At 45.1% G+C, this 24,621-nt stretch overlaps 1 protein-coding gene across 4 annotated transcripts in view; it reads right to left on the reverse strand.

Annotated features, from left to right (window-relative positions):
* Window positions 1–696: 696 nt before the first annotated feature.
* ephb2a (eph receptor B2a) overlaps window positions 697–24,621 on the reverse strand; it is a 45,331-nt gene continuing 21,406 nt past the window's right edge. For 2 of the 4 annotated variants that reach the window (XM_076276176.1, XM_076276177.1), the window contains 13 exons: window positions 14,704–14,859; window positions 12,533–12,868; window positions 8,959–9,083; window positions 8,641–8,803; window positions 7,516–7,624; window positions 7,165–7,229; window positions 6,221–6,343; window positions 5,616–5,863; window positions 3,953–4,168; window positions 3,513–3,662; window positions 2,955–3,148; window positions 1,586–1,741; window positions 697–805 (listed from right to left, as the gene is read on the reverse strand). In XM_076276176.1, coding sequence (XP_076132291.1) covers window positions 697–805; window positions 1,586–1,741; window positions 2,955–3,148; window positions 3,513–3,662; window positions 3,953–4,168; window positions 5,616–5,863; window positions 6,221–6,343; window positions 7,165–7,229; window positions 7,516–7,624; window positions 8,641–8,803; window positions 8,959–9,083; window positions 12,533–12,868; window positions 14,704–14,859 — 2,150 coding nt within the window. Of the gene's footprint in view, window positions 806–1,585; window positions 1,742–2,954; window positions 3,149–3,512; window positions 3,663–3,919; window positions 4,169–5,615; window positions 5,923–6,210; window positions 6,344–7,164; window positions 7,230–7,515; window positions 7,625–8,640; window positions 8,804–8,958; window positions 9,084–12,532; window positions 12,869–14,703; window positions 14,860–24,621 lie in introns of all 4 variants that reach the window. The other 2 variants (XM_076276175.1, XM_076276178.1) reach the window with 2 other exon arrangements.

The raw sequence follows: 24,621 nt of genomic DNA on the forward strand, positions 1-24,621 counted from the left end.
CTGTGTCATATTTAGATGGATGTTCTAAAAAGTTCTAAAGGAAAATGTGAAAACAAAAATGTAAGTGCTTTAAGGAAAAACAATAGTTTAGATGCATATTTTGAATAAGATTTACCGGTAAATTACCAAATGTAACTCACGTTCAAATTTTGCATAAAATGTGCAATTGTCTCTTTAACAGTTAGCTCTTCTTGTCCAGGAGTGATTCCATGTAACACCCAATAATAATAATAATAATAATAATAATAATAATAATAATAATAATTATGACAGTGAGCTGGTTCACAGTTCTGAGGACTTTTGTTGTTTGTTGACAGTCACTGATTTGGCCGCTGGGTATGGCAGACTCGGAGTGGTCCGCCTGGTCTGGTCTGGTCTGTGCTGGTGGCTGTGGAGCTCAAGGCTGGCGAAGTAGGACAGGGTGCTGGTGGAGAAGATGGAGAAGGCCAGGTGGGGTGTGAAGGAGCTCCTAACAGGAGCAGTGTCCAGGGGCCTGCAGGAATGGGAGGCTCGGGAGGCCAGTCTGAGAGAGAGAGGGGTGGAGGAGGAAGAAGAGGAGGAAGAGCCATCCAGAGGGCACAAACCTGGTGTCCTTCCATCCTTCCTATACGTGTATGGGTGTGTGTGTTGTGTATGTGTGTGAGAGAGAGAGGGAGACAGAGAGAGAGTGTGAGTGTGTGTCTGTCTGTGTGTGCGTTAGACTTCCACTGACTGGATCTGGTTCATCTGTGCTCGCATCATCTGGACACTGTTGAAGATCTTCTTCTGGTGACCAGCCAGCGTCACACCGATTCTTGTGATGTCACTGAGAGAGAGAGAGAGAGAGAGAGAGATTGGGGAATCAGACACTGACAGATGTTCCCATCCAACAAAAGCACTTAGCAAACAGTAGCGACAAATATTTCAGCCAAAATTAAAGCATGCATCTGTGCTGTAGATTTTGTAGATTCTACAAGTAAAAAGGTTTGGGGTTGTTGACAAGAAATGAAGAAATGGTTATGGATCAAATGACTAATAAATCAAATTAGTATTCAGTGTTAGTCAAAAGAGAGTAAATATGTATAATTTACATGACATGACAAATTCAAGAAAAAGGTCTGCTGTTTTGGTTTATGTTTAAGATAGAGATATGACTTTAGATATCACTTTATACACCCCTTCTATCTCTATCTTAAACAAGTGACTTTAGATACACTTTATACACCCCTGTACTATTGTAATTATACACTAAGTACTGTGTAACACACTGATGCTCAGTTTTTGACAGAACATTGATACTCAAAGCTCCTCCTGACCTATTCTCGGTCCTCCATACCCTAACCCTTGTATGTGTCTGTCCAAAGTATTTTCTGTTATCTACTGTTGCTATTAGTATATATATATTGCTATAAGCTTCATTTTGTAGTTGTAATGTACAAAAGGCAAGTTATATGGTCTAACCCTAACCTATATCAAGCTATATAAAACATGGCTATTCAATACAATCTAATGGTAGGAAGTTGCCTGATATAAAGTCTGCTACAGTGTTGCCTGACAGCGTCCAGTGACAGTGTTGTGAAGGTCACAAGCAGCGAGTGTTTCTTACTCCATGGTCATTTGGGAGACGGCCTCGAAGGTGATATAGTCTGCGTTGACAAAGCTCTCTTTGTACTGGCCCATCTTGATGGCGTCCAGCCACTCATCCACGGTGCTGAAGCTGGAGAAGTCTGGCGTGGAGCGGTCCAGCAGAGGTAGATGGGCACTGCATCGGGCCAGAGAGAGAGATAGATGAAGAGGGAGAGATAAAAGAGGGAGAGACAAAAAGGATAGATATATGTAAAACAGGGAGAGAGAGACAGAGATAAAGAGGTAGACCAAGAGAGAGAGAGAGAGAGAGATAGAGACAGAGAGAGAGAAATGGATAAACACCAAGAAAACAAGAGAGGGAGGGAAAGACAGACAGAGAGAAAGAGAGAGAGAGAGAGAGAGAGAGAGAGAGAGAGAGAGAGAGAGAGAGAGAGAGAGAGAGAGAGATGTAACAAGATGAATCACCACAGAGAAGAGCCAAGATTTCACATTAGAAAACTTGCAGCGTCGGGACAGCAAAATATGGCGTGAGGACAAAAGGGCATGCGCTTGAGATCTGATAAGCTTGAAAGGAATCAATAAAAACTGAAGTTATGAGAATAATGATTCAGCATTTCACTTCATACTTTTACTTCATATAGAAGCTGACCAGTAAGTAAAAGGCAGAAAAAGGCAGGTTATGTGGCCTGGCCTATTCATCAGTAATGGTTTCAACTTGTTTTCTTTCTTTTATATGTACAGTATATATATATTTGGGCTTTTTATGGCTTTAATCAGATAGGACAGTGGAGAATGACAGGAAGAGTGGGAGAGAGAGTCCACACAGAGAAAGGACCACAGGGTGGGAAACGAACCCGAGTCGCCGGTGTGTGGTGCAGGTGCCCCAGCCAGTCGCGCCAACTTGTTTTCAATAAAGACATGTACAGTATATGAAACATATAGAATATATAGAATGTAGAATAACTACAATGCCTTATGCCCTCTATGTACAATAAGATAAATGAGTTATAGTATTATTTTCCTTATTAAAAGTTCCTTATTAAGCAAGACCTACTGATCAGATCCCTTACTTCAGCTTCTAACCAGTGACAAACTAGAGGCCCACTTTAAAACTTCAAATGGGAACATCTGTAAGACTGTCCATCTCTAAATGGGAACATAAGCATTGATGCCCATCTTGAATTGAGACCATCTGTAATCCTGCCTATCTTGGCACCTCAACGAGTCTGGCTCACAGAGGCCTTTGGGGCCATATGCCCACATTAAGACATTTTCAAGCACACTCCAAACAAAATTGCACTTGCTTGAAACACTTTGGTGTTTATGGAGTTTGTGGTGTTTGTGGCCATCAATGCCTCTCTCTTCTGTGTGAGGGATGCACGTCTTACCCTGACGAGAGTGGAGTCATGGCTTTCAGGCTGTTGGGGTTACGAATCATCTTGTCCAAGGTGTTGACGATCTGGCTGAACTTGGGCCGGTTGTTGCGGTCCTTCTGCCAGCAGTCCAGCATGAGCTGGTGCAATGCCGTGGGACAGTCCATAGGGGGCGGTAACCTGTAGTCTTGCTCGATGGCATTGATGACCTAAATGGGTCACCGAAGGATTGGAGGTTGTAATGCTTTTAACGTCTGTAATAAACTGTTGTTGTATTGGCTTTGATATTATGGCAGTGTAACATATATAGCAGCGGCACACACTATGACACAACCATGAAAATAGTAGTGTATTCAGAGGCAGATTAAATATTGAATAAAGATATTATATTGAGATTAATAGAGATTAATATAAAATGTATTAGGGAATATGAATGCATTGTAAATTAGTATAATAACAAACAGTATTTGTGGCTTTGGCTTTTCAGCATTGTAGGGTTATTAAGGTGATGTATTGTATTAAATCTAGTGAATCCATATAGTCAGTAGGATGATATGATGGAGAGGAACCTACATCTTGATTGCTCATGTCCCAGTAAGGCCTCTCTCCATATGACATCACTTCCCACATGACGATGCCGTAGCTCCACACATCACTGGAGGAGGTGAACTTCCTGTACTGGATGGCCTCGGGGGCTGTCCATCTGATGGGGATTTTCCCTCCCTGCGAGGAGAGAGACATGGTCAGCCGAGGGGAAGGACGACACACACACACACACACACAACACGCACACTCACGCGCGCACACACACACATACTGTACACACACACACACACACACACACACACACACACACACACACACACACACACACACACACACACACACACTGGGCAGCAGGAGGAGGAGATGAATTCTGCCCCATGGGCTGTTTATATAATTACCACCCCGCATACAGCACTGCTGTACACATAGAACACCATCCATGCCACCACCGCCACCACCCAACTCACCAGCGCACTCGTGTAGGTCGGGTCAGACGTGTCGTCCTCCAGGAACCGCGAGAGACCGAAGTCGGACACCTTGCACACCAGGTTGCTGTTGACCAGGATGTTGCGGGCGGCCAGGTCCCGGTGCACGTAGTTCATGTCGCATAGGTACTTCATGCCCGCCGCAATGCCACGCATCATGCCCACGAGCTGGATCACGGTGAATTGCCCATCGTTTTGCTGAAAAGAGCCATTTTCATAAGAGTTTACCAGGCAATATTCTGTAATTACACCGTAACCCTCACTGAGTGAGAACAGCACAGCTTGGTGCCAATCTGCAAGCTGGTATTCATATATTAGTATTGAGCTTGGAAAAGATTCATAAGCTCAATACTAATATAAAGACAAATCGACAAAGAACTAGGTCATTCCCTACAGTGTACAGTGCCAAACTGTTCCAATCTGCTGTGTGGCTACATAAAGTGGAGATATGTGTGATATAAAACAACATTATTGCCATGTCCTTGAACACGTCCATTTAAAGCTCCAACATTCATCGCATTCTGACCTACAATTTTTAAATTCAGTATCTCTGCTAAAAAAAGGGCTAAGTATCATGAAGTAAATTCATTCCTATGAAAAAATGCCCTCAGAGCTGCATTCCCACCCACAGTTGGTGTTGTTCAAAGGGGATATGGAAAATGTGGAACACATATACAACATATCCTTTGAAAAGACCCAGGAGCTAAGTCATTTACAGCTCTCCTGGCATTGGCCCTATACTCGCGCCGTGAGGAGCCGAGCGCCTTGGTGTGAATTCATTCACACCCCTTTCGGGCTGCTCATCTGGACGCACACACTCCTCTGATCCAGCTGTGCTTCCAGCTGCACACAGCTGGGCCCAAGCCACAGGCGCAGACACACACACACACACACACACACACACACACACACACACACACACACACACACACACACACACACACTCACACAGCCTGCTACACAACATGTACACACACAGGGTTCTATACATGGAGTTGCTGGAGTGATGACTGCTTGAAAATGCAGCTCAAGTACCCAGATATAGACTGGTTAGTACTCCTGCTGTATTTGGCATTTCTGCTGATGCACACAGCTGTGCTCTGCTGTGTCTGTTTAAAGGAGAAACACACGTTCAAATTGTACTATACTGCAGCAACACTCTAAATTCTATATTGTTAATTGTATAGCTAACATATCGTAACACCCCGAGAATTCTCGTCATGAAATTCAAATTTCACTGGAGCTCCAAGCGGTTGTGTACACGCAGCCTTACAACACTGTTTACAGCTCTTCGAGTCACGGTAAAATGTCATTTTTGGTACATAGCTTTTTGGTACATAATTTAGATACACCTATGGTGTGGGTGGTTGCGTTTCTTTAGGAGTCCGCTGTCTTGGTTTGTATAGAAATGGATATTAAGTGACACATACACGCAAGATGGTGGAAATACGGGACTGACTGTAGGGGGAGTTCCGATATACTATTAGGGAAATTTGATAATTAGAAGCTTTGAACATGTGAGTAATTAAAAGCAGCTACAGAAAAAGTGTATTTTTTTTTTTCATGATGGATAATCATGCCATTGGGGTTATTTCTGCCTTTCACCATGAGGGGGCGCTGATAGGTCAGAAAAAAAGATCCTCACCCTGAGGAAGGAGTCTAAGGAGCCGTTCTCCATGAACTCGGTGATGATCATCACAGGGTTGCTCTTGGTGACCACCCCCTCCAGGTGGATGATGTTGGGGTGGTCAAACTGGCCCATGATGCTCGCCTCCGACAGGAAGTCCCGCCTCTGCTTGTCCGTGTAGCCCGACTTGAGCGTCTTGATGGCCACCAGGATCTCCCTCTTGCCCGGGAGCTTCAGGTTTCCGCTGCACACCTCTCCAAACTCACCTGCAGGAGAGGGAAAGAGCAAAGGAGGAGGGAGAAAGAAAGAGATGGATAACAGACATTACCTTCTTGATGGCCACCACATGTGCTATCACTGAGATAATGAGACAGTCCATTGGAGATAATGAGACAGGACATTCAGACATTATTTATGGTGAGAGTGCCAGATGGTGGTATTTCAATTTATTTTGGTGGTGCAATGGCACACACATTTAAATATATGATATATGATTGTATCACAAAAACACAAAATATGCTATCTCTCATATTCTCTTATTTTTTATTTCATTTGAAACATTGGATAAGAAATGCAAAGACCACATGTCTATATATATGTTATTCCAGTAAAGGGATCCCCACCTGCACCAATGACCTCCTCGATCTTCACACAGGACATCTCGATCTCTTTGGCAAACTCGCGCACTGCCTCATTGGGGTCTTCGTAAGTAAACGGGTCGATGTAGATCTTCATTCCTGGAGACACTTGGAAAGCAAAGCACAAGATGCAGTTCTTGCCAAGTCCACAGTGAGCAATCTGTTAGCATCTGCTTGGCTTGGCTCCTCAACTGACTTTTGATATGTTTTGACATTTGCTTTTATATTGCATTCCATGATCATATCCCATTCCATCATGACACAGCTTGTCACAAATTGCATTACTTCTGCTATGTTACATGGTTTTAATTGTGGTTTTGAATTGTAAATCATCACATACAAAAAATATATTGTAGAATAGGGAACCACACATATGCCTTAATATTCTCAAGGTTTCTTTCAAACTTGCTTTCAGTGACACCCTGTGTGTTAAAAATGGCCCAACTGACTACACTCGATGGCCACCCTTCATGCTGATTCCCTGCTGTGAAATCTGTTCTGAAATCTCAGGGTCAGCTACTCTTCGACATCTCTGTGCCTGGAGCCCGCTGGGGACGGGGACGTCACATGGAGCCGTCTGGCATGTCACAGGGTGAGGGGACGAAGAGGAGAGGAGAGGAGAGGAGGAGAGAGGAGAGGAGAGGAGAGGAGGAGAGGAGGAGAGAGGAGAGGAGAGGAGAGGAGGAGAGGGAGAAAATTAGGAGAGTAGGAGAGGAGAAAAGACAAGACAAGGAAAGAGGAGAGGAAAAGAGAGGAGGTGAGGGGAGGAGAGGAGGAGAGGACAGGAGAGGAGGGGAGGGAAGAGGAGGACAAGACAGGAGAGGAGAGTAGGGGAGGGGAGAGGAGAGGAGAGGAGGGGAGGGGAGTGGAGAGGAGAGGAGAGGAGAGGGGAAGAGTAGGCAGAGGTGGCCACAGGCCTGATTACTCACTGTGGCCACTGGTGTAGTGCTGTAGTTTGTCTGTGTACTCCGACTCAGTCCTGTCACTGCTCCTCCTGGAGAAGGGAGAAACACGCACACACACACACACACACACACACATGTACACACACACAGAGACACACACAACACAACATGTTGAGCAGCCACCCACGGCTGGAGGAAGGAGCACTATCATTTGTGGTGGTAAGGTGTGATTCAGCATGCCAGCATCTTAGGCAGGCCTTAAAAATGCATGTGGGCTACATTTTTTATATGAGTGAGGGGGAGGCTAGAGAGAGAGAGAGAGAGAGAGAAAGAAACAGAAACAGAGAAAGAAAAAGAGAGACAACATTGACTCACCTATTGCACACAATGATGACAACAACGATGGCTATGAGAAAAACGACGCCTGCAGCCGCCGACCCGATGATGAGAGGCAACTTCTCTTGCAGACTAGTGTTGTACTCCTCTGTGGAAGTGCACACATATTTTCAATACTTTATTTGATTGCACATTATGGTCACGTCAGGTTTCATTACCAATCCCATTTTCTGAATAGTCAAACAGATTTAAAGGGGAATTATGCAGTTTAGGCAATTTCTTCGCTCGCTTTTTGCTCGCAGTTTTCTCTACAGAGCTCCCCCTACAGCTTCAGAGTATATATTTTACAACACTCCGGAAGAAAGTGGCATGGCTGGTTTTTTTGTTCACAGACGCTAGGGGGAAGCGAGACCGCCACCTTTAAACCCGAAAAAAGTCATAACCATTCCAATGACTCCGAAGCTGTGAAGTTAAGGTGAATTAAGATAAAAAAAACTGCATAGTTCCCCTTTAAGCAGTTAAGCAATTGTTCAATCGGTTTGACAGTTTCAAGGGTAAAAGAAACACCACACCCACACACACACACACACACACAGTCAATGTCATATTTACGAATCACGCCAAATGCATCAGGAGAGTATGACAAGTCCATCAAGGTTGAATATCATACAAGGTTGACTGCATACAAAAGCCTCTTTCTCCTTTATACATATCAACACCTCTGCCTAGACTCCTGAATACAGCAACCTGAATGCCAAACACTGCACCAGTGCCCTGTCACAGGCTTTGAGTGGAGCGGAAAGAGATGGGCATATGGGTCTGGGGCTGGCATGGGTTCTGGTGTTGAGCTGTGGGTTTGGCAACCTGATCTATCGACCCTCTCTCCATCTGAGTGACTCACTGATGTCTGGCAGAGGATCAGTGGCTAATGTCTGGTCAAGCTGTGGGCTCTGCCTGCAGTTGGTGTCTGACTGTGCACTTCCCTTCCATGTGCACTTACAATGCGTCATTAGTTTAAACAATTATTTTTTCATTTCTTCTCCAGCAACATTTGGCAACTTAATTACTTTGTCAAGGACCATTACACTGTATTGGTCTTTCACGGTGCACATACTGTATTATTGAGGATAATAAAAGAGAGAGTTTCTGGAGAAGTTCTCAAACCTTCGGTCATGGTCTGGAAGTACATTTTTCCACTGAAGCGTCCGAAGCCGGCCACGGTCCTGGCCCGCACCTGAAACACGTAGATGGTGGCGGACTTCAGGCCGCGGATGACTGCCGTGTTCGTCTGACTCCTCATGGTGGAGGAGTTCACCTCGGCAAGGTTCTGAGGGAACAGTGTGGACAACTGCTAATATACCTCAGCTTATGAACACAAATACACAGGTGCCAGTAGTGTATTGTTAATAAAGAAAATTATGAGATTCAAACTTAGGGGGAAAAGCTGTGCGTGTGCGTGTGTGTGTGTGTGTGTGTGTGTACCTTCTCGTAGTACTGGAGCTCGTAGTCGAGGATAACCCCGTTGGGTTGGTCAGGTTGAGACCAGGACAGTGTTATGCTGTCCACAGACCTGCTGACTTGATGAATAATGGACACAGCTGATGGGGCTAGAGAGAGAGAGAGAGGGAGAGAGAGAGAGAATCAAGAAACATTGACAGCCAGAAAGAGAATGAGAGAGTGAAGAGACAGAAAAGGAGGAGAGCAAGAGAGAGAGAAAGAGAAAAGAGAGAGAGAGTCGTTCTCCATCAGTAATTTGTTTACAGGATGTTTAATTCATCAGCACTGGTAATAACCACAGCATGTTTTGTCACGAAATGAGCAAACTAACAACTGCAGCCGTGAGGTCCCAGCTCCCTTTTAGCCAAAGTGATGTATTGGAAACCAAGGCCGTCATTCAGCGGCGCTGTAAATTTAATTGGAATTCATAAAATGCCTGAGGATGTAGCACATGGCCCATAGAAACTCTCAGTCGAGGACGGCAAGCTACGCCTTTGGCCTTCTCCAGTGAGGGTTTTATATTAACTGGCTCTCTGTCAATGCACACAGCCATTTGGCTGCAACAGAGCTGCAAGTATCTCCATAAAGAGCGAACTGCAGGGCGCCTCTGTGCTTACTGTGGGAGATATAAAAGCTTGGGAAATCAGAGCGACTTAATTTTTAAGAACGCCGTCCCACAGGAGCCAGCCTCGTAAAGAAAAAAGAGGGAGAAAGAGAGAGAGAGAGAGAGAGAGAGAGAGAGAGAGAGAGAGAGAGAGAAAGGTTTCTAAAAATAGCGAGGGCGAGATTTCAAAACAGGTTAAAAAGATGATGAAGTTCATAAAACAGCACGGGGCGACAGACAGCCGTGGTGTCGGAGGGGCTTTTCCATTGCACCCAGTAGTGGGCAGTAGAGAATGGCACATCACTGAGGCACAGGGGGAGTGAGCCTGCTCTGGTGAGACCATAGACTATAATAGCCGAATGAAAAAGACATGCACGGGGGCCCGTCTAACTCTTACTCGTATTTGAAATGATTTCCATAAAATATGAATATCTTTCATATTATTTATAGTTATGTTAATGTTAGCACACCAATATTCACTGTTGTGATTACACCATAGACCACACATATGCTGTGCCAAGACCACAGACTACGACAGCAGCATGAAACAGAAACTGACTGACCTATCCATTTCTGTGCACTCAGTGCACTGGCTCAAATTGTTGCTGTAATTTGTAAGTATCTTTCATATTATTTAATGTTAAAGTTAACCTTAATGTTACTCTTACCCTAATACAGCATTATGTATTATATATGTTTAACACACTGTGTGCGGACCTGAGGAATGTTAATGGCCAGATGTCAATATTTCCTCCATGGGAAATGATGTGTGGGCAGTTCGGCTTTTGTTCGGATACATTTCGGAATGGTTTTCGCATGTCATTTGTCTAAGTAATGGGCACTACAATAGCTCACGCAACGTGCCTGCTAAAAAGCTCACACGACGTACGCGCACTGCGCACAGAGATTGCAGTCCCAGCGACAGGTACAAGCAAATAAATTCAGATGCTCTCCTCATTAGAGCCACTCCTCTTCACTGCTGAAGCCATCAGAGCAGCACATACATTACGGTAATGGCTACTTTATCATGCAACCCGCCCTGTTTGGAGTAGGATTTATGAGGCACAAGCAGTGCTCTTGAAGCTGGCATAAAAAAATCATATGTCCTTGTGGCACACTGGAAGCAAATCAGACAGGCAATTATGATACTCTACATCTGCAAAGGATTTTGGGGATTTCTCTCTCTCTCATCTTCTCTCTCTCTCTCTCTCTCTCTCTCTCTCTTTCTCTCTCTTTTCTCCAATGGTATTTCCCCCCCGTGGTAAATTACAAAGTAATACCCTCTTTAATGGTGCTTTAAAGCATCTGCAACACAGAGGACTTCAACGTGAGTGTCTGTGTCAAGACATCATCTTCAATTTCAAAGTGGGCATATCCTGGGCTTTGTGGGCTAGTGGTATATGACAGACATCGCAGTGCTTGTGATTAAACGTGATCTTTTACAGGGTTGATGCAACCCGAGGAAGTCACAGACAGATGTTTCTCTTTCAAGCACCCAACAGTGGTTCTTTAAAAAACGAAATAAACATTAAAACATTCATCCCCCTAATGGCGCTTGCCCTGCTAACATAATCTTAATTTTGCAAATCAGGCTTATTATTTGGTATTTTGGCAACACCATCAAACCTCTGAATTCTAAAGTCCCCATTTGTGGCACAACAGCAAACCTTCTAACTGTGGATTTGGGAATAAATCCGCTGCTAGCCAACTCAGCAAGGCAATTTGCCTCTCTCTCTCTCTCTCTCTCTCTCTCTCTCTCTCTCTCTCTCTCTCTCTCTCTCTCTCTCTCTCTCTTTTTCTTTCTCTCCTCCATATAGTATCCCTTGCTCTCGCCCATCTCCCAAATCCTTCCTTCATTTTTTAAATTCATTTTTTATATTCTCACTGGGGCTGGCTGGGGCGGCTTCTCTTTCTCTCTCTCTCTCGCTCTCCCCCCACGCCAACTTCCACGGGTGTTAATGGTGTGAACTGCACTTTTTGTCTGCGCTCAGCAGTGGTCAGGCGGTAATACGGGCTGACAGAAACACCGGTGGAGACAGAGCCTCCGTTGGCAGGGCCAGTGAGTTCAGAGTGGAAATGCCCTGGGCAGAGCCCTCATTAAAATGCTCCACTCACCCCTAACCCCCCCACCCGCTCACCCAACTCACCCCACCCAGCCAACCCCCCCACAAATGCCCCAACCAGCTCTCAACTGTGTGTGTTTATTTTTTTTTGTAAAGAAAAATGCCTCATAGCAAGATAACTTTTATACCATTTCCATATCACAACCTCAACGTTAGGGTTCAGAGCATCCAAGCGTCGGTGGCTCGGGCTCCAGCTCAGTGTGGGTTTGGAGTGCTGTGCTCAGAAGTGCAGCAGTGGGCCTAACAGACTCGGGTGGAGCGGAGCGGAGTGAGGAGCAGTGGCGGCTGCAGCGGTGGCCGTGGCAGCAGGAATAATAGAGCAGCGGGCCTAATTCCAAACAGGGCTCTGAGGAGTTGCACATACAGCCCAGATCGTCTAATGATGGAGTCATGCTGGGACAGAAAACTGCTGCTGGGAAGAAAATGTGTGCACTCAGCACACATATAAACCCCCCTCATTCCACCCCAAAAAATCGACTTAAATCAAAAGAAGGTGCCCACCACTGTACTTTGCCATTAGTAAAGCCTGTTTATGCGCAATGATTGTTTCTGGATATTTTCATCCGTCTTATTTTCAGATACCCCTATTCATCACTCAGTTTGTGAACAACTAGTCAAGCACATAAAGTGAGGCCTTGATTGATGTGCCGTGCCATGAAGCTCTGAAAGAATTCTGATCACTAACAGGAAAACGTCAATAAATCTTGGAAACTTGAATGGGAGCTATGTGGTGTGTGGATCATCTCTTATTCTATTAGATACTGATGTAGCCATCCACTTGTGGCCTGGGGATGGGACTGCTTCTTGATCACTAACAGGCCTGGTCACTTACCAGCCTGATTGGTGGTGATGTTGACGGAGGAGAAGTGTGGTGAGTAGACGCTCTGGTCAGACACGCCATTGACCGCCTGGATCTCGAAGGTGTACTGCGTGTGCGCGAGCAGGTCGCTGATGTGCACGCGCGGCTCGGTGAGGCCCAGCTGCCGCGGCGTGAACTGGACGTTGTCGCCGCAGCGCGTGCAGGCCCCGCGCCCGGCGCCGCAACTCTTGCAAATGATGTTGTACACAACGTCGTCTCGGCCGCCCGTCTCCCGCGGCGACCCCCACTCCAGCTGCAGGGACGTCTCGTTGACACTAGAGATCACGTTCTGGGGTGCAGAGGGGATTGCTGACGGGGAAAAAAGAAAGAAAGAAAGAAAGAAAGAAAGAAAGAAAGAAGAAAAAGAAAAAGAAGCAGCACAGAGAAACAAGAGAACAAGCATTAGTTACAGTGACGTCTAGCAGGCATTTCATACCTCGTATTTCACACTGGAGACGTACCACATTCTGACAGATTACAATTCCAGTTATGGGCAGCCAGATACACTCAGAGATCCCGTTACAGTGGTGCCCAGGGAGGATATTAACTCGCTGGACGTGGCTCACAGTCTTACGCACTTTATACTGAGGCGTAATCAAGTTGCCTCCCCCACAAACCTGAGCATTATCTTGTAAGTTCACGGTTGCCGTCTCTTCCTCACAAATGTCACTGCAACGCCGGTCTTATTTACATATTTAGCAGAGACTTTTATTATGTGTGAAGGTACAGCGGCAGGAGGAGACATGTTTTATGAGATTGTGTCCTTTTAGAGAATGAAATTCATAGCAATGCCATGGTCAGGGTCATATTCCTCCACTTGAAGAACAGGAAGACTCTTTTTTTCACAATAGACAGCCCAAATGAAAATGCAGGGGGGAAAAAACTCATCCTTCATTTTCAAATTTAAGATTCCAACCACCTCAGGCATAACATTTGATATTGAGTTAGTGCTGATATTGTCGGTGAGACACATTTTATGACTGTGTGCAAGTGCAATTTATGACCAAGGCATTGCAAACATCTCACTTCTCTCACAACACACAGTGATGGTTGACCAAGAATATTCCAGTTCACATTGAAACAATCAGTTTAGTGTGCGGTTAAGTTACATTAAGACTGACTGTGTGATAGTGCATTGCATTAAAAAGAGAAGTTCTGTGCTTTGTTCAGCAGTCTCATATTCCCTAGAAGAGAGATCTCATGATGTCTCAAACAATGGGGGAAACAGACATTTTTAACCAAATGGGACATTTAATTTGAAGGGGGAAATAGAAAGACAATATCGGGAACCTCACTCGCTGTGATATAATTGAAGGAACACAATTATACTGTATAGTCTGTCTGCATAGCCTGTCTGTCTCCAGAGAGAGAGAGAGGCAGAGAGGTTGATTGTCTCCAAGCAATCCGAACAATTTCATTTGCGCTAGAGCCAGTTATCATCAGTCCATTAGTGACATTTATTCCCAGGGATGTGGGGGCTTATGGGTTTTGCACAACACTGCGGCTAATTAACAATTCTTTAATGGGAATTAAAATGAAAAGAGCAGTGTGGCCCTGGCCCATTAAGCACAAGCCGAACAATGCCACCAAGAGCTCCTCTCTCCAAGAGCGCCAAGGCCACTCAGCACAGCATCAATGCCACTACTGGCAGAGCGTCCCGGTCATCGACCAAAGAGAGAGTGAGGGGGCTTATGCAAATCTTATTCCAGGCATTCTTCCCTGCGTCCTTTTTTTTATTCACATTGTGCTGCATAAAAGGAAGAAGAAAAGAATGTTCTTTTGGTCTACCAAACTTCAAAATCAGAAAAGAAGGGAGGACAAGCATCTCTGGAGATGAAACACATCTCCTTGACATGGTTCATCGTCTGCTTTTGGGAGGGGTGTGGGGTGGGGGGGGGGGGGGCATAAATACCTTTAGTCGATTCAAAGGTTTTGATTTAAAAAGCTAATCTTTGCGGATAATTATGCATGAAACAGCCGTGAATGGGCTCTTGTGTGGATTGTGTCGATGGCACTGGTTGTTGTTGTTGTTGTTGTTGTTGTTGATGATGTGTGTGGATCAATGGACTGCAGGTCAGTGATAAGAGCTTAGAGGTACAAGGAGATGTAGACTGGAGGTAAACAAGGTGGAGGGTTAGACTCACTGGTGCAGGGCATCTGCACTGGGTCGGTGTCCGTGCGGTAGTAGCCGTTTAGGCAGACGCAGTTGGTCGCCCCCTCGGTGGTGGTACGGCTGTTGATGGGGCACTTCAGACACAAGTGGTCCCCTTGGGCCGCTTTAAAGGAGCCAAAGGGACAGGCTGCGACACACCACACACACACACAGACACACGCACGCACGCGCACACACACACACACACACACACGCACGCACACACACACACACACACGCACGCACACACACACACACGCACGCACACACACACACAGAAAGAGACAGAGAGGGTTCTTGTGAGTCAGAGCACATAAACAACACAACAGGACAACTCTATTTTAATTATCACAAATCAGTGTTTCTGTCAGTGCATGACATGCAAAAGAAAGCAGAACCCCATTCAGAGCTTATTTATACCTTTAGAATAGCACTCTGTGTTAATGGATACGGAGCGTGAGTGACCTCTTAGATCTGAATTGATGCACTGAGCCGAATAGCACGCAGGCCGTGAGGAGCCAATTCTCAAGCTAAAGCTGACCATCTTGTAAAGTATTTGTGCTGCTGTATATAGTCTAACTATCTATTACAATCTCCAGGGGTCTGAGGCAGTAATTCTGACAAACCATAAGTTAAGGCTTAAGTGTAACTAAGAACTACAATGACAAAAACACATCTGCTAGCTAATGACAACTGCAGTGTATCGTGAGTCATGGAGACTGATGTCAGCAGGTTTAAGGTTTAGTCATTCTCACAGCTCGTCCATATGCTCGTCATCGTATGCTTACCCTGAGGGCTACAAGGTGTTGAGCATATGCTACTGATGTCAGCCTAGCGGTGGAATTAATATTTCTGTCTTTATAGGATCATATTACAATACAACCCATACACTGATAGTCAATTGCTTGCACGGTACTGGTCATAATTTGGAAGGTCTAATTATGTAATAAAATGGACATTAGTCAATTGAGCAATATCATAAAAGCATTGCCTGCGTGTTATTCATGCTTCACCTTGAAAATTGTTTCCTTTTCTGTCCTTTGTTTTACACTTGTTCTATCAGTTAAGTGCTGCTCATCTGTCTCTCTCTTGAAGCCGTAATTTGGACTTTATGCCAACTTGACTACTCTACTGTGGAGCTGAATGGAATTCACTACTTAGTGGGAAACGCATTCGGAGTAAACCTGGCAAAACTCATTTAAGTTTCATGCACGACATGTGCAGAGTGGAACCGGCAGATATGGAGAAGGAGAACTGTAGAGTAGAGCCCTGCACTCCCGCGGGAGTCCCGCGGGACTCGCGGGACCCAACGCAAAGCAGTGCGACGCGGGACAAATATTGAAAGCTCCTTGCGGGAGCGGGCGGGAGGGAGAGCGCACAGCGCGGGTGCGGGCGGGAGCAGTGATAAGCGGCAGTCCCGCGAATTAAAAAAGTGTTTTAAAATGTAAAATAAAATCATAAATTACCTATTGGTCAATGTATATCATATATATAACACAATGTGCTGGATATTATATTTGGTAGCCTATCTATTAATAAACATTTTTGAATGTAGATTTGCAGATGTGTAATCTCGCACACATTTCCGATTCCGTTCTGCTCTTCCGTATCAAGCTACCATTCCTATTGCTATTATTAAGCTATAGACACTGGCAAAGGCAACAGCCACGATGTTTCTCCTACTGCTAAAAACAACGGAGAAGGAGGTTCTGTAGCGCGATCCATGTCTTTTCTCCCTCACGGGCGACAGGCCATGGTTAGCCTAAATAATAATAATTAAGATTATGTTATATTTTCAATATTCTGGATTCAGAAAAGGTAGGCTAATATTTTCTCCATTTCACTTGTTTGCATTTAAGCCTAAATCAATTGTAATGTGAGCTGGCTATGCTCAAATGCTCGAGGGGGCAGGGCATTATGCGGTGTTTAAAATTATAACATCACTTCTTATATTTTTATTTCTTATGTAAACGTAATGAAGCATATAAAGAATGTATTATTCTTAATATCACTGTAGATTAAATTGGTAGGTTTGCTGGGTATTGCTGTGAAACCTAAGCAGCTGGTGCCACCGAAGGCGCTTCATGCACTTTGGAGAAGGATCCGTCAGTGATGCGCTCAGCTTAGCGCAGCGTGTTTAATTCCTCAAACCAATGTCAATAACTGTCTTGAGCAGTAGGTGAACGTCGGAATCATGCGGGAATTGCGGGCGGGAGCGGGACAATGTATTACAGTTGCGGGCGGGAGCGGGACTGAAAATCATAATTCTTTGCGGGAGCGGGCGGGAGCGGGACTGAACACTGCGGGAGCGGGCGGGCGCGGGACTGGAAAATCTGTCCCGCGCAGGCCTCTACTGTAGAGGTCACACCACGCACAATAACATGACGTGCCAGAGCACACTGAGATAGTCAATGGGGCTAGACCAACCGTGAAATGGCTCTGCCTAGTGTCTACCTCCTACGCCAAACATGCAATGTTCTGTTACCACTGATGCGCTCGCTTACTCGCTCTGTCTTTCTCTCTCTCTCTCGCTCTCTCTGTATCTCTCTCTCTTATGGTCTTTCTCTTTGCATGTCTCTTTTTTGTTCACTCTCTCTTTGTATCTCTCTCTCATCCTCTCTCTCTCTCTGTATCTCTCTATATCTCTCTCATCCTCTCTCCCTCCTTGTATCTCTCTCTCATCCTCTCTCTCTCTTTGTCTCTCTCTCTCTCTCTCTCTGTATCTGTCTCTCTCTCTTGTGCTCGGATCACTGACTTCCCTGTAAACTGTGCCACTGTTGCCGTCTGTCTGCTGGCCCATGGGAACCCAGTTGTCCTCATTTTTCCGTTTGCTCTTAGTTGAGATGGCAGGCTGGCTTTGCGCTTCCACCAACCGGTGCCACAGTCGCACCTTCCGCCGTGCCACACTGAGATCTCGTCATCACTAATTAGTGTGTGTACATCATCTAATAATCACACCGGCGCGTTAACATGACCGGCAGCTAACTGCTAACTCACCCTCCTCAGGGGGCCAAAACAACAAAATGGATAAATATTAGAACATCCTAATGTGTCACAGCAATGCATAATATGCACATGCACTCTATATTAATAGTAATAATTAATTACACCAACGCCAACACAACCAGCAACAGCACAAACAACAAAAGGAGCACCAAAAACGGCAACAACAGCAACATCAACAATATATTTTTTTTATTATAAATATTGGTTTTATAGTTACTGTTTTGATGCAGTTGCTGTTGGCATACATTACTGTAATTCAATAAGGTTTTATGCTTGAATGAAGATGTGGAAAAAAGTCAACTTTCAGACAAAATTCCAAACCCCAACATCAACCGAACCACCACAGTGACCTGTAATTGTGCTAGGTCCATATCTACGGAGTGACGCAGTTTAAGCAGGGATCATTTCCATAGAAAAATTTTTTAGATGCAATTAACACTGTCAAAAAGGCCGTGGGTCTGGCAGTGCTCACGGCATCCCGCGGTTGTGGTCGGCATACATCAACTTTTGACGCAATAAATCAGTCCACAAGTAGTTCATCTCAACATGGTCAAGTTGTTTCAGCATTCCAATGACAACCAAAGACCTGGTGAAACACCCATGGATTTGGATTCTTTCCTGCTGTTGTACAGCATGGCCCCACAGCAGTTGAACCCCCGGAGGACACAGAGCACATCCGCTGAGTGAGGCAGTGCAGATGTACTCGGTGGGGGACGCTGTAAGGAGAAGGCGTGCATCTCCGGTGTGCAATTGGTAATGGCAATTTCCCTGCAAATTCGAAGTAAATTGTTTTTAAAGTGTTTTCGACTGATAAGGCTGTGTGTGAGTGTGGATGTGTGTGTGTGTGTGTGTGTGTGTGTGTGTGTGTGTGAGAGAGAGAGAGAGAGAGTGTGTGTGAGTGAGTGTCTATGCCTGCCAGGCACAAATGCAGGAGGAACCACAGGTGCACAAACAAATGAAATTGCAAATCCAGTAGCTGTTGCTCTTCAAAGACGAGACGAATTAGCTCATCAAACCACCACCACCACACTCTCCACACACACACACACACACACACACACACACACACACACACACACACACACAGAGATACACACATATGAACGCGAACACGCACACACACAGACAGACAGACAGACAGACACACATATTTGAACACACACACACACACACGCACACATTTACGGCGCTGTCACACCTCCACTCTGGGGGAGGGTAAAAAGCCGCCCATCCATACTGAGGGCCATCACACCCCAGTAAAGATGACAGGTGTGAAGTGCTTGTCAAAGTGTTGCTCGGGTGATTGCATGTAATCTGCCCACGAGAGAAGGCCAGGCTTTCTGTAATGGACAGGAAATCATATGAGGAGAGGTGAATTACTGTCTCCCCAGCCCTCACCCGCCACCAACACACACACAGACACACACACTCACACACATACACAAGCATATCTTCCCATCAAAAGAAGCTCCCCTACACACACACACACACACACACACACACACACACACAGCCTCCTATTTGGCCCTCAAACTCTACTCTCCACTGTGTGTCACGTGGACACATCCATTTAGGAAATAATCTCTCCATTGGGAGGAGAAGGAGAGTGAGGAGAGAAGAGGAAAGGATAGGAGAGGAGAGGAGAGGAGAGGAAAGGATAGGAGAGGAGAGGAGAGGAGAGGAGAGGGTACATTTCTAGAGCATTTCTTCCGGAGCTCTAACAGTAAATGTGGCGTGCCGCGTTCCATTCAGCAGGTGTGCCAAAGCAGCAGTGGCGGTGGCGGCGGTAGCACACGCACCTCGTCTTAAGATAGGACAGTGCTAAAATGAAACACGTATTTTCATTAAATACACAGTATATGCATATGTACACACAGCGGTCGCCCATCATCGCCGTGACGACCTAATATTTGTCTTGGCTGGCTCTTCGCGGTGGAGAAGTAATAACGGAAAAGTCGTAGCCGCTCCATCAGCGGTAGCGTGAGGCTTGCGGCGCATGTCTCTGGTCTCGGAGTCAATGACAGTGTGCAGAGCCCGGTGCTGTATGAGGCGTTGGTTCCAGTTACGGCCGCGCGGGATTGAATCATCAGTGGCAGCCCTCAGAGGTGCGAGGGAATGGAATTTAATAGCTATGGCACCGTGGAGAGGCACCAGAAAAGAGAGAAGTGTGTGTATGAGTGAGTGAGTGTGTGTGTGTGTGTGTGTGCGTGTCTCTCTGTGTGTGTGTGTGTGTGTGTGTGTGTGTGTGTGTGTGCGTGTCTCTCTGTGTGTGTGTGTGTGTGTGTGTGTGTGTGTGTGTGTGTGTGTGTGTGTGTGTGTGTGTGTATGTGTGTGTGAAAGAAAGCGGAGATCCCAATCCTGGGAAGACTACAATCTTCTGTGTGTGTGCTGCTGATGGATGATTGAGCCGTGACGATGGAGGGGTGGAACCAGCCAGAGCTGCCATAGCTCCTCTGATGGCCAAGTTAATGTGCCCCTGTGATGGGCTTATTACAACAGCTGCGGGAGAGCCTGGCTTATTTTACTGTAATAACATACAGTAGGGGAACACTGCTTATGAATGTCACACCACACTTGGCAAAAATATGCTCCCATGTTGTTTTTTTCCCTCTGGGAAGTATATTGCCGGAACGTACTACTCATGTCAGATACTGAGACGTGTGAGGTTTGTTATGAGGTCTTTATGGCTGTTATTAAAGACCACATATTGGGGAAAAAAGATGGAAAAAATATCTATTACTTTTTCTGTATAACTTATATGTAACCATGTGAAATGCAGGGGTATTTTTTGTCCTCCACTACATAAAAGGTCTCATCGCTTCTGAGAGAAAGAATTTCCCACTTATATGCTTAATCTTTTCTCATGGCCACTACTGAAACAGATCAACTGGATAATCCAATACAAACACAGTTGTGGTCTAATTAGGTAATAGAGCTCCAAATCAGCTCGTATAAACAGACTGTGGAACTGCGGTTAAAGCAAGCAGTGCGTTGTTTGATCTCTGGAACTAGAGGAGTGGGATGAATCCTTATATTGACATGAGAAACCAACCCACTACTATCTCCTCAAGGCATTTCTCAATGATACCGATATATATATCCCTAAATGTGTATCAATCTATGGGATAGGAATAGAGAATGAAAATAATTGCACTCTAGACAAAGATATAAAAACAGTAGGGATCATAAGTGAACATGTATAATGGATAAGAAATAACCCCACAGGTCAGACGCCTATGGCTGAGCATCTGTGTAACCTAATGCCTGGAAGAAGTCGTGAACCTGCACCCATGGTACATAACCGCAAAGAAATGAAAATGACATGACCGAGAGAGAGAGAGAGCGAGAGAAAGAGAGAGAGAGAGAGAGAGAGAGAGAGAGAGAGAGAGAGAGATAGAGAGAGGGAGAAAGAAAGCGAGAAAGCTGGGTTTCATGACATACCAGTACTCCTACACCATTCGGGCTCCTGGTAGTTTTTATTTGTGAGGGTTGTGATTGACGCTAAGGGATATTACAGGGGGAAGAAAACCAATTTCCAGCCAATGCCGGCACTAAATCATTTCTATTTCTTCCACATACGTTTGCAGAATGACTAAAACCCATGGCAAGTATGACTATCTGATGGGAAAGCATTAACAGCATATGAGTTTCCCAACCTTTCTGAGGATGATAAAAAAAACAACAATTTCAGTTGCTGCCTGTTCTAGTCAAAGCAGAGAGACCACAGGGACCAAAACACTATCCATTAGATGTGCCCTCTCAACCTGATGTTCTTATCTAAGGATTAATGCGCTCAACTACTTGTCAGATGGGAGCATTTTGTTTAGTAAATTTGTCAAGAAAGACAACTGCCAACTCTACACAAAGACTAGCCCTACCTCTTAGATTAACAACCCCTGTAACTACAGCATATTCATTTTGGTGCAGATTCGGCCGCACACATTATAATGTTGTTTTAGCACAGCTCATGTCACGTGTCATCCAAAGAAATAATCAGAAATGAGAGTGAACTAAAAGCAAATCCAAATCCATCCAAATGAGGCGAAATTCAGCAACAAACCACCCATAAATAAACGAGACAGCAGCTATGATAGTTATTTTTTTGGTGAGAATATCATGCAGCCCTACATTGGCTAAATGAGATGTCATAGAACGTGTCCGCTGAGGCAAACGAGAGCAAGGCAAAAGGGGTCTGCTCACAAAGATCAGATCTCTTGGGCTTTTAGAGTATTTTTAGTTGCTTGATACAAGGGAGAAACATCAGAAAGGATTAGTAGTACACTTCAACATTTTGTGCCCTATAGAATAAAAAGATGCTTTTTGTAACTTCAGGGTTTATCAGCTAATTTGATATGGCTATTAGGTTAGCTACTGACATGTTACATGTAGGTCAACAACAGCAAGGCCAGAAATTTTGTAAGTATCAATACATTTTAGAGGCTTGTGCATTATGACTTCTAATTCATCTGTGAGCCAGGAGGGCATAAATTATTGGGTGTGATCTTGATGTAAACACTGAAAAATGCATCTTCCGAATTTCAAATGGGCTAGCAGATTGCCGACTGCAAGGATGAAAGATTAATACCCGAAAAGGGATAACTGTGCTGGCGTATTCCCGCCACGTGCAGTATTTATGAACCTTGAAAGAAGTGTTCCTTCTCTTTCACATACACATATACGTGCTACAATACGTCTTATCTGTGTGTGACACGTTTTTCACAGATGCTCTTGAAAAAACAAAAACAAAAACAAAAACATAGCATCCAGCTAAGCCACAGTGGATGATATCAAGAATATATGGGAGCAGGTGAGCTCTGAAAAGGATGCAGAGACACGTACACACACACGCACGCATGCACGCACACATACACACACACAATCCGGCAAACACACATTCCGGCAAACACACACAAACACACACAATCCGACACACACACACACACAAACACACACACACACACACACACACACACACACACACACACACACACTGACAAAGACACACACATACACACAATCTGACAAACACACACACATACGCACAATCCGACACACACACACACACACACACACACACACACACACACAAAACACGCCCCCCCCCAACACACACACACACACACTCATTATCATCATCATCATCATCATAGGACAACACAACACAGGCTCTATTGAGCGCAGTCCCCCTGGAGATCCCCAGCACTGGCCCAGTGGGCAGGCTGACTGGGTTTGACTAGTGGAGGGGCCAGATAAAGGGCTGGGCTGACAGCAGCATAATGGGGGTGATGGGGGATGGAGCGACACGGCGCAGGGAGGAGGAAGGGAGGAGGGGAGGAGAGGAGAGAAGGGGAGAGGGGAGGTAAAGAGGGGATAGGAGAGGAGAGGAGTGGAGAGGAGAGGAGAGAAGAGGAGAGGGGAGTTAAAGAGGGGAGAGGAGAGGAGTGGAGTGTGGGGCAGGGCAGGCAGCAGCAGCTGCTCCTCAATCCAAATCCACGGCCTTGGATCCCACCATAAACCCCACACGACATGGAGCCACCACTGCCACTGACGACGGTGTGAATATCACCAGAGGCAATACGCTACTGCGCTCTGCACATGGCATATCTCTCTCTCTCTCCCTCTCTCTCTCTCTCTCTCTTCCTCTCTACATACCGTATCTGTCTATTTCTCTTTGGGAACATGATTAAATTGATTTGGAGCAAGGATCTGATTCTGATCTGGCCATGCCATGGGTTTTCTTGAAAGATAAAATGTTTTTTGAAGCTAAAATGAAAACAAACATGGTCTTTATCTGATACTTCAAGTGCAATGTTACATCATTCTCACCATATTAACTATGACAATCTATGACAGTCATAAAACGGAAACAAATATAGACCAGTAAATACAATATGCTATTTTTCACACATAAATAATAATTCAATATGGGACGTAAATGTTAGACTACAGTATGGCAAAATGATGTGATATTATTTTACATAGGACATTTATTTTGAAAGATCGTACCACTGCAGGCACAAAAGGGTATCTTCACTGTGTTTAGCATACTCAGATAAAATTGCCTGTGAATTTGCCAACCATGCAGAAATACCACTGCTAATCAGCATAATTTGTTATTGTATGTCCACACACCTCGACCAAATGTAAAGGGCAGCGACTACACAAAACCCCTCTCTTCTGCGGTATCTGCGCAGACAGACCCGTGGAACTCACAGACAGACAGGGTCAGCGGGCTGCCACCTTCGCTTTTCTCCAGTGTCCAGGCCCGCCGCGGGATGCCGCTTGGCAGCCACTGCAGCGGGTCATCAAGGGCACTGCACCGCAGAAAGACTTATCCTGCTGCTGCTGCTGCTGCTCCTCCTGCTTCGACTGAACCTGTAGCCGTGTGCTGAAACGGTGCTAAAACCACCCGACAGAAGCCTCAGTGTCAGTCAGTGATCAACCTAGAGAAAGATAGAAGCTCATCGTCTACCATCAGCCCACAATAAGCAAACGCAGGCTGTGTTTTACTAATCTTCTCACCCTTTCAAACGCAGGCGTTGTGTAAGATACCCAATATCTCAGCCGACCTCATTTGTTCAAATGGGGTCGCCTGTGATATTGGGTATCTTACAATTGACCAGAACATTACATTCAAATATGTATACATTAAATTAAAAGAAAAAATGAAAACCCTCATGATATCCAAGTTAATGAACTAATCGGATTCTTCATTACAATCTATCTATGCAAAAATAAACTTAGACATCCCGCATGAGATCATCATGGGTAATAATGCTTGATCAACGTTCCAAACTAAGTAGCAAAACAACCAGGCGCTCTCTCTCTCAACATGTTGTGAATGATTGGGGTCGCCAACATTTTGTGACATCAAAATGGGGTCACCTGCCAAAAAAGGTTGGGA

Source organism: Alosa pseudoharengus, unplaced genomic scaffold, assembly GCF_046254945.1.
Source record: "Alosa pseudoharengus isolate Yale_2024_CS ecotype anadromous, Long Island Sound unplaced genomic scaffold, YU_APseudo_1.1 YU_APseudo_1.1_scf_9, whole genome shotgun sequence".
NCBI lineage: Eukaryota > Metazoa > Chordata > Actinopteri > Clupeiformes > Clupeidae > Alosa > Alosa pseudoharengus.